The sequence below is a fragment of the Tupaia chinensis genome, unplaced genomic scaffold (genome assembly GCF_000334495.1).
Source record: "Tupaia chinensis unplaced genomic scaffold, TupChi_1.0 Scaffold000495_1, whole genome shotgun sequence".
Classification (NCBI taxonomy): domain Eukaryota; kingdom Metazoa; phylum Chordata; class Mammalia; order Scandentia; family Tupaiidae; genus Tupaia; species Tupaia belangeri.
This window is the reverse complement of record NW_006160007.1, coordinates 1,995,350-2,006,619: the sequence shown is the minus strand read 5'-3', so window position 1 is coordinate 2,006,619 and position 11,270 is coordinate 1,995,350. Positions and strand designations below refer to the sequence as shown.

General features: G+C 38.5%; 1 protein-coding gene across 2 annotated transcripts in view; it reads left to right on the top strand.

The window, feature by feature from the left end:
• Positions 1 to 312: 312 nt before the first annotated feature.
• The window catches only part of MAP2K4 (mitogen-activated protein kinase kinase 4), a gene marked incomplete at its 5' end in the record, with an annotated part of 137,582 nt that continues 126,624 nt past the window's right edge, over positions 313 to 11,270 (top strand). For both annotated transcript variants that reach the window (XR_003550691.1, XM_014590902.2), the window contains 1 exon segment: positions 313 to 345. Coding sequence is in view for 1 of the 2 variants with exons in the window: in XM_014590902.2 (XP_014446388.1) it covers positions 313 to 345 (33 nt within the window).

Below are 11,270 nucleotides of genomic sequence, written 5' to 3'. Positions count from 1 at the left end.
CTAAAGACTAATGGCTATTCTTTCTATTGAATAGATGTGAAAAAGATCAAGACAGTATAATACTTATAATTTGAGCTTGATTTCATTTTCATATAGGTAATATAATATAGTACAGTACATAATACATCGTAAGCTAAATTTTAAAGAAAATCCTCATGTTATCTTTAGCTTTATAATAGTGGGGGTAATGTGATTTAAACTGTTCTTGAATTAGTTTTATTCAAAATGTAATTTAAAAATGCAATGTCATGTTCTAATTTTGGTTTGTTTGATTTACAGTAAATGAACTGGAACTTATCTCTTTTACTTTAGGCTTTCAGATAAACTTCTGTGAAAAGGCACAAAGTAAGCTACAAATTTTATGATATTATGCTACTTATTTTTTTTTTCATATCCATCTTGGTATTGGGAATGTGTCCTCTATTGTTTCAACTAACCAATGGCAATTTTACATGAAAAGAGCTTCCATTTTTCATTTGTTTTCCAAATACCAAAAACATCGTATTGTTATAGTCTTGATTGTAAATTGTTCTTGTTTTCACTTGAAATTAAAATAGAAATATGTAAATAGATATTCAGATGTAATATTTTTTTTTAAATCACAAGTTGAAAAGAGTTTACTTTTATGGTTGGGGGGCAGAAAGTATATAACTATATTCAGAGATCTTATACTTTGAAATAGATTTTTTTTTTAGGTTTTTGTTATAAGGCGTGTATACTTGCCAGAGACAGAGAAAGGGAAAGCGAGAAATCACCCCCTTCCCCCCCCCAGGGGAATGGCCATGCCATAATCCCTTGTCCTCTCAGGATTTTGAGCATATACACGCATGTGCCTGGTGTGACTTTTTTTTTTTAAGTCGCCAGGTCTGAGACTTGAACCATGGTTGGCCATGTAAGAGTTCAGTGCCTTAACCACTGTGCCACCTGCTGGCCCCCAACATGGACTTATTTTAAACTATACATTAATTACATTTCAGTTTTTTTTCTTTAAAACAGAATTAGTATCTCTTCTAGCTGCCTCTTTCTTCTTCCCCACCATTCTGTATTAGGATGCTAGTCTTCATAGAAGACAGAATACATTTGCTATTAATAAAAGGCAAAGTTTATAAAGTTGAAACAGGTACATTTTAAATTTAAATATCATTTGCGTAAAGTTCAGTTTAAAAACTCCTATCTTAAGGAGGCTCTTCCCCAGTTAACATAAAAATATCCCAAATATAATGTAGGTAGTTTCATCCTCTGCTTATTTAATCATGGACTAGGGAGGAATGATGACCACTTTGATAAGTATCATTCTTAGGTGAATTAGTTCAAAGGAAAGAGAAGTTTAACCTGCAGAAAATATTTCTGCTATGTTAAAAAAAATTGTTTTGATGGAATATAAATACTTAATTTCCATTGGTTGATCTTATGATTTCCTTTGAAATATAGTTATCAAAAATATAATTGTTGAATGGTTCCCTGCTGATGTAAATATGTAAGAAATAATAGCGGGACCAGCGGTTAGCGTAATGGCTATGTCGCTGGATTCCCATGTAGTTGAATGTGGTTTGCGTCCCTGACCTGGTGGCTTAAAACTCAGCGCCGGGCACTTGTGCGCCCAAGATTCCGAGAGGAGAAAGGTGTAGAAGGGATTAAGGTGTGGCCATCCCCCCTGGGGGGTGATTTCTCGCTTTCTGTCTCTCTGTCTCTCTCTGTCTGTCTGGTGCCCTATAGCAAAAAAAAAACTCAAAAAAAAAAAAAGTAATAACAATAGGCAGCTTGACCTTGTGATAATTTTTTTAAATAAAGAATTGTTTTATTTAACTTTATTTACTTATTTTTAATTTGACCAGAGAGGGACAGAGAGAGGAAGAGAGAGAGGGAAAGTGAGAAAGCAAGCTGCCAACTCCGAGACTCAAACCACATTTGGTCATGTGGGAATCCAGCGCCCTCAACCACCATACTGTCTGCTGGCCCCTTTTTTTAAGAGAGATTTTTGCTATTGGGTGTGTGTGCTTCCTGGAGAGACAGGAGAGACAGAGAGACAAAGAGACAGAAAATGAGAAATCACCTGGGGGGGCGGTTAGTGGCCACGCCGCAATCCTTTCTTTTCTATTCTTCTCTCTGGATTTTGGGCACATATGCACATGTGCCCTGTGTGAGTTTCAGGCCTCTGGGTCAAGGATTTGAACCGTGGTCGGCCACATGGAAGTCCAGTGATGTAACCATTATGTCATCTATCGGTCTCGATAAAAAGGTTTTTTTTTGGAGAGGTTTTTGCTGTAGGGCGCTTGCGCTCGCCAGACAGAGAGAGACAGAAAGTGAGAAATCACCCCCCAGGGGGGATGGCCACGCTGCAATCCCTTCTCCTCCATTCTCCTCTCGGGATCTTGGGCACGCACGAACACGCGCCCAGCGTGAGTTTAAGCCACTGGGTCCGGGATGTGAACTGTGGTCGACTACATGGGAGTCCAGAGACATAGCCATTACGCTAACTGCTTGTCCCTCGATAAAAAGTTTTTAATTAGTCTATTGTTACCACCTTTCCCTTCCTCTAAATAATAAACTAAAAATAATAAATTATTTTCTACCCGTACTGAGCCTGCATAGGTAATATATATCTATAATGAAGTTGCAACTTCTATTTTATGCTATTTTTTAATTTTAACACACTCGCTGTGATAATTTTTAGCTTTACATCTTAAATATTTGTTTGATATTTAATGATACTTTTTAGCTTTTATTTATATATTGACATATATAAGTTAAGAAAAAGGCTGACTTTTTCAAATCTCAAATAATATTCATTCACATTATTGCTCTTTTCTCTAACAGTTTTATGATGAACATAAAACGAGAAACACAATCTTACTAAGTTTAAATTGTATATACAGTATCTATAAATAGCTCTGTAAGTAGATTAAATCATTTGGACCTTCTAAATGGTTCTTTCGTTCCCATTGTTATAGAAGTGAGGATTTGCAGTGCTGCCTACTTTGACACACATGGAGGAATCTATCAAGGGAGGCTGGGACAGCAGAACCTATTGGAACTTGATTGTGGTGGAGGGGCTTATGTATTCTCACCTTGGCACTCACTTTTGCTTGCTTTCACTATATTTTCACATTGTGTTTCTTTCTCCTGGCTGTTCACATTTCCTTTTCTGTTTTTCTTTTATTTTTTTTTCCATTTGGAGACTCCTTTTTATTTTCCAGTTTGGGGATTCAGTGCAGGTATATACACGCATTCATGAAGATCTTTCTGAACACCTAAAAACCATACAGTGAACAGGATTCTCGGTGCAGAAATGAATAGAACAGACTCCGGCCCTTAGCAGGCTCATAGTGGTGGGCTTGAGTTAATCCTCTGTTGACTTTATGTTCAACTGCTGATGCTGTATACCAGCTGGTTAGTAGCTGAAGCCAGGGTGGGAGTGATGCAGGAGCCAGTGTGTACTAGGCTCCTTGGCTCTTGCTGTTTTCTTATAGACTGGGGACTGAGGCCCAGGGATCCAGCACTGGGCGTAGGAGAGAAGCTGAGCTGTCTTTTCTGGCTTAGACATCAGAGGAGGACTCTGGGAAAGGGAGCATACACATCACCAAGGGGAGGAACCCCTGGGAGTTGGTGGGGCTGGCTAGCCCTACACTGACAGCAGTTATTTTTGTCCCATCAGTGCCTATATTTTAGGATAAGTTTTCAGTTGCTTACATACATTAGTACTTTTCTTCCCCCAATGCTGGTCCTGTGATTTGCGTGACTTAAAAGTTAGAAGTACAATTTTGTAATGTTCATAGACGGTCTTCTTTTTAACTCTGATATATAGATATTTACTTTATGTTAAAAGTAGTCATTTATTTCTTTTCAAAAAAAAAAAAAGGCTTGAAATCATCGAAGGAGATTTTTTTCCTCCTGTACAGGCACATACTAGTCCTAGAATCTCCAATCTTATTCTAAGGGTGTTTTATCAGAGAAACTTAGATTTAATTCATTATAATTATTTTTAATGAATTAAAACTACTGTAAATGCTAGTAGTTGTCGGCATACAGTAGATGTAGGAGAGGGTGGGACAAAGAGAATAAAATCAGATATTTATTGAACTTCAGTAAGTTTGAGTACTGCTGCTTTGAATGCTCAATTCTTGTCACAAATCAAAAAGACTAATTGTAAGATGGTTCTGATGACTAATGGAAGCTCTGAGGGGTTAATTTTTTTCCATTGTTTGATTTTCACATAGATTTTGTTCCTTATATTGCTACATCACTCTACTCCAATCAGTTTATTGCAGTTGCCTATTATAGGTTAGTGACGTTTTATTGAAGATGTGTGTGTACATATTTATGTGCACAAATAGTGTGAGATTACACATTTAACTTGGGAACCATATCTATAGAAATTCAATAAAAATTACTCTGCACCTCATGTTCTTCCTCTTTTTCTGCTGGGCATTTATCTGCTCTTTGGTTTTCTAAATATATGTTTAAGATAAATGTATTTACATTTAGTGATAAGAAAATAAAATAAGTTATATTTAAACAACAGCATTATATTTTTAAATACTGTTGGATCATTGAATATAAAAATACGATGTAAGAATACTCTAAGGAAAAAACGATCTCATTTGTAGATGTAGAGTTACATTTAGATGGTTCTATTAATTCATTAATTATTTGGAGATTATGTTTTTATAAATGTAAAGGCATTTATGTATTTATGACCTAGTTAAATTACATTTCATTGACTTTAATGAACTAACTTGTAAATATAATTCTTTAGAATATGATTTCCTTGCTTTATAAGATCAGTTTTTTGGAGGGAGGGCTTGAGGGTTTGCCCAAAATAAATTTTTGTTGTTGTTGAGGTTTTTGCTATAGGGTGCGTGCACTCATCAGACAGACAGAGAGAGACAGAAAGTGAGAAATCACCCCCCATGGGGGATGGCCTATTGAGAAACTTTTTTATAAATGTCAAATTTACTATAGTGTTGTCAGTATTATGATTTTTGGGGGATGAGAATTATATTTTATTAAAAATCCCTGGGCACAGGGATTTTTCTTAGAAAATGCCTGACAAAACCAGGAATTTTTTTTTTTTTTTTTTTAATAATTATTTATCAGGCCAGCAGGGGTAGTGCAGTGGTTAAAAGTGCTGAATTCTCATGTGGCTGACTGCAGTTTGAGTCTTGGACCTGGCAGCTTGCTTTCTCACTTTACCCTTCTCTCTCTCTCTATCTCTCTGTCTCTCTCTGTCGCTGGTCAAATTAAAAAAAAATATTTAATTCCATTTATTTATTTTTTTTAAATTTGACCAGAGGGGGACGGAGAGTCGGGGAATGAGAAAGCAAACTGTCAGATCCTGGACTCAGACTGCAGTCAGCCGTGTGGGAGCCTAGCGCCTCACCTACCATGCCACTTGCTGGCCCCAGTGAATGCTCTTTTTAATAATTTATCAGTAATTTTCACACAAGGGCACTTTAGTCTTTTCTTTCTTTCTTTCTGTACTGTAGTGTATTATTACCCCATGGCTGAAGAATTCTTAAGCTCTAAAGAAAATTTTGGGTAGTATTGAGTTTTTGTAGTTTTGCCTTTTATACTTTTGGTGGCTTTGAAGTTTCCGTGGCTTTTAAAAATTGTTTTATTTGAGAATGTTTGTGTAGCAGCAGGATCTTTGTTTAGAAAACGATATGCTGCAGGGCTGACTGTTATGGTTGATATCACTATTTGAAATTGGACCACGAGTGGTGTTGATATTGGTGACACAGCACATCAATGTACTGCGAGGAAAACAGAGGCATCCTAATTACTGATTCTCAGTCCATTTTTGACTTTATTTTATTTTTAGCTTTTTGCCATAGGGTATGTGCGTTCCCCAGAGACAGAAAGACAGAGAGAGGGAAGATGAGAGATCACACACACACACACACACACACACACACACACACACACACACACCCAGAGGTTGGCCATGCCAGAATCCCTTCTCCTCTAGTCTCCTTTTGGGATTTTGGGCATGCATGCACATGCACCCGACGTGATTCTTTAGCCATTGGGGGATCTGGGACTTGAACCCCAGGTGGCCATGTGGGAGTTCAGCACCTCAACCTTCATGCTACTTGCTGGCCCAAACTATTCTTTTCAAATAAATATTCCTAAATGTTTTTAAATTGGTAATAATACAAAGGAAGTAATAAAGAGAAAAGACACTCTCCAGAAATTTGGGGGAGATATTAGTAAGTTTGTTGACTAATAAGATGTCTGAAAAAGATGTTTGACTTTTTTGGAAGTGGAGTATATAGAAAACCAGGGAAAGTAAGGAGTGGAGGGAAGGTCAGACCTTTCTGCATTTGTAACTAAGGGCTTAGAAAATTCAACTGATTAAATTTCTAATTCCTCATTCAATGGAACAAAAATCTATAACCACCGACTACCATTGTATTCTTTTTGTTTTGGAGAGGTTTTTGCTATAGGGCGCATGAGCTTGCCAGACAGACAGAGAGAGACAGAGACAGAAAGCGAGAAATCACCCCCCAGGGGGGATGGTCACGCCGCAATTCTTTCTCCTCCATTCTCCTCTTGGGATCTTGGGCACGCACGCACACGCGCCTGGCGTGAATTTTAAGCCACTGAGTCTGGGACACGAACCACGGTCAACTACGTGGGAGTCCAGCGACATAGCCATTACGTTAACTGCTGTCCCAACTACCATTGCATTCTTTTGAAGTTATTAAACTCAGCTGAGTTTTCAGTATTTGCTGCTACTGGAGGTTAATCAGGTTTATTTAAATTTATATAAATGGTAAAGTTGAGAAATGAGACTCCTGTAGGATTAGCCATAAACTAGACTGGCATCCTGTGTGTTCCTCACAATCTGTGGAGACCATGATAAACTGACAATGGAAAGTTCATCTGCTTGAAAAAACAAGTTTTTAAACTAGTTAAAGCCCAAGAATTGTAGTAGTGGTATGCAGGCAGAGTCAAGGTCCACCTGTTGTCTTTATATTTCTCCTTATACCTTATGCCATTCTAAGGGGTGTTGCCTAGTTGTCTTTGACCTTGGAAGTAATGGGAACCTGAGTCATTCCTTAAAATGATTTCTATTACTAGGAGAAGAAACATTTCTAATAGCAATTGCACGTCAAGAAAAACTTGGGGAGGCTTAAAGTGTGATGTTTTCAAAGAAGAAAATAATGAATGCTTTTTCTTATGTTGCGGAAAGCTTCCCTTTGTGTGCTATTTGAACTGCAGCAAAGGGATTTTTGACCAAACTTTCATCGGGCTGGCTTGTGGCCTATTGGTAAAGGAATCAGCTCCTACATGGCTGACTTCGCAGTTGGGAGTCGTAGCCCTGGTGGCTTGAGTAACACTCTGTGCACATGTGTGCATGCATGCCTAAAATTCTGACAGGATGGAGAAATGGAGGTGAAAGGATTGTGGTGTGACCACTCTTCATGGGAGGGGTGCTTTCTGCCTCTTTCTGTCTCTTTCTGACAAGTACATATGCCCTCTGGCTGATTAAACACACACACACACACACCCAAACTTGTGGTTGAACAGATACAGAGTAGAAGTGATTAGGAAAGCTTCTGGAGAGTATTCCCAGCTGATTCCTCAGTTTATCAAAGTGGGTTTCAATTTAACTAATACAGGTATAGTAAGTGCATGGGTTTACAAGTGTTTTCCAGATCTAGGCAAAAATGTCTAGATAAGATGCACTCCAACTCATCACTCCCATATTGATGTTTATCTTACTAGGTAGACCTGCCAAGTGAACATTAATCAGAAATGAAAATTAAGTGAATGTATATGAGCATATTCTCTCCCTTTAAAGAAGTTCTTATAAGAATAAGCAGAGACATGAATGTATCAATTAACAGACATAAGCAGGGATTTCAGAAAGTGTGTGGAAAATGGAATTAAAATTTGAGTTCATTTTGGTGCACCAAAATTTGAAATCCTTAGATAGTTTTTCACAATATGACTTTTTTTCTTTTGAAGACCCATTGTATGACCTTTGTCTATATATACTATATACTTGATACAGATAATCACCAATGTTTAAAGGTAAATTAAATCTAAAGCGTACACTGAAGAAGCATATGCCTTGATAGATATATTTATGTTTTAGATAGGGTCTTGCTGTGTGACAGCCCTCCAAGCTCAGCCTTCCGAGTTGCTGGAACCACAAGTTTACCATCAGACCCAGACTTTTAGATTGGGTCTCTGTGTTGCCCATGCTGACTGCTAGCCCAGGATCCTTCTGCCTCAGCTTCCTAAGGAGTGTTTGAGAGCGTGAACATGTACAGACAGACTATCTGGTAGAAATGATCATAGATCACTCATATTGTGTGCCAAACCCTCTTCAAGCATTTTACATTAACTCCTTTAATTCTCACACCCAGCTAATAAAAAAGTAGGTATAACTATTACAGGTAAGGAAACTGAAGCCCAGGGTGATTAAATTTCCAAAGTCATATGGCTAATTAATTCCAGAACTGTGTGACCTTTGTCTGGTCACAGGTTACATGTCGAAACCATCATGTTGCTACTGATTCTTGAAAGAGAGCAGTGGCTGTGCACGGGCATGATTTTCTAAACCAGATGACTTTTGAGGGATCTTCACTTACAAGTGGTCATGAGAACTAGCATATCTTGTTTTTCTGGCTCCAGAGAATTTTCATAATATTATGTAAGAACTCTACTGATCATTAAAGTAGAAAGGTACCTTCTTGTGACTCTGACGCTAGAGACATAGGGTATCTATAACTTGAGAAAATTCGTTTAATAGAAACCAAAACTCCTGTGGCCTAGGCAGTAGAAGAGAGTGAATTGCTCCTGGATTCTCTAATGACCTGTGTGCCTAGGGCAGCAGAACAAGATTGGTAGTTCTGAAGACTGGGGAGTCAGTGGCCAAGGTGGCCTAGCCATGAGCCAAGTTAGGACAGACCATATACAGAGTGTCTTAAGAACAAGCTGATGTTTTTAGCCGAAGATTTATGCTCTCCTCTTCCAGCTTTTTTTCAATATGATTGGAAGAAAAGATAATTTAATTTTTAAAAAACTTTCAATGATAGAAGCTTTCAAACACACACAAAAATAGAGTACTATAATGAATCCCCAGGTATCCTTACAAGCAGCAACAGATACCAGCCTGTGACAATTTTTTTCACCCCTGTGGGAGATGGTTATGTCGTAATCTCTTCTGTTCCAATTCTCCCTCCTTTCAGGATTTTGGGCTTGTGTGTTTTTCAGGCAGCCGGGTCATGCCTTGAGCTTCATGATCAGCCATGTAGGATCCAGACTCCTCACCTGCCAACCTATGGGTGGGCCCACTACTGAAATTTTTTTTTTTTTGAGAGGTTTTCGCTATAGGGCGCATGCGCTCGCCAGACAGACAGAGAGAGACAGAGAGACAGAAAGCGAGAAATCACCCCCCAGGGGGGATGGTCACGCCGCAATCCCTTTTCCTCCATTCTCCTCTCGGGATCTTGGGCACACACACACATGCGCCCGGCGTGAGTTCTAAGCCACCGGGTCTGGGACGCGAACTGGGGTCGACTACGTGGGAGTCCAGCGACATAGCCATTACACTAACTGCTGGTTCCCACTACTGAAATATTTTAAAGTAAATTTTGATTGTCATTATTGATCATGACTTAAATACATAATCACAATACTGTTACCCCACCATGAAATAAACAAAACAATATTAACAGATTTGATGTTCATATTTCCCTAATGTGGTTGATATGTCCCTTCATTCAGTTCCTTTAAATCTGTAGTACTTTTCTTGTCATTTGATCGTTAATGTATTAGGGCATTTATTTGTAGCATTTCACACATTTGGCATTTGGCTGATGAAATCCTTTTCAGGGTATTTTAAGTGTTTTTCTTTGATGACTGGTAGTTAGATAAGGAAGCTTAATCAGATAGAAATTCACACTGTTGGCAGAAACACTTAGGTGATCAGTGCTTCCTCCTTGTACCCGGCTGGTATATGATTTCTGGTTGCAGCTCTTGTTAGATCCATCAGTGGGCTTTGGTGCTGAGTGTGACCCATATAGTATACAGTTCCCCCAGACCTGATGGTTTGGGCTAATTAATTTTGCCTAAATTATTTTATTAGTGATAGGTTAACTCTTCTAAGTATTTGCGGGTTCTTCATGTAGTGACTATATCCAACCCCCCCCAAAAAAACTCGAAGTTTGTTTTTGGGACAAAACAAGGTATGTTTTGGGGGCACACCATTGAAGGTAAGCTATAGAGATAGGCACTGGCCGTCCGACTTGCCTGTGCCCATATTGAAGGACATAGTGTGTGTTTCCATTCACACCTCATACACAGACAGTTCTGGGTTTTCTGTAGTGTGAGAGGATAAATACAAGGTGTCTGTCCTTCATGCCCTGGAACGTGAGTTGGCCTGTTTATTAATCAGGGTTCTTTTCTACTGTTTAAAACTCTTTTATCTCTGAAGAAAATCAAAGGCCATGTTAAGTAAAAAGACATTTTCTGATGAAGTTGAAGAAGGAGTGGATGTGCAAAACTAGTTCCAGCAAATTAAGATCAGTCCTGTACCAGAGTCCAGCTTTTTTCTCTTTTTAGGCTTTTGCTATAGGGCAAGTGTACTCATCAGAGAGACAGAGAAAATTAGAGAGAGGGAAAGTGAGAAATCACCCTCGAGGGAGGATGACCACACCACTATCCCTTCTCTATTTTCCTCCTGGATTTTGGGTACACGTCCACACGTGCCCAGTGTGATTTTCAAGCTGCCAGGTTCGGAACTCGAACTGTGATTGGCCATGTGGGTGTCCAGCGCCTTAACCACTGTGCCATCACTGGCCCCCAGAGTTCAGCTTTTAAAATTCATATTCAGTGACTAGAATACTCAGATCTTTCTGTTACCTCTTCAGTACTTGGGAATCAACATTAGTCACTAAGAGGCAGTTTGGTCAGGATAGAAGTAAATAAGAATTCTTGTCTCAGATATTAAAAAAACAAAACAAAACAAAACAACAAACCCAAAAATAAATAAACCAAACTCCACAAAAATGCCCCCAAACCTGATGAACTACTTGTGTTCCAGTTAGCAATTATCATTTTGATGACTTGTATATTCTTGTCCAACAGGTGTCATTCACCCTTCAGCAGTAGTAATTTAACCAACTCTCCTTTTTTCTCCATTCCTGTTCAGTCATCCAACTTTAAATTACTAAAGTGTCTCCCTCATGATGTTATAAAGCTGATTTTCTTTCTTGGATCATGAGAATAAAGATTTTAAAGTAACAAATTAGGAA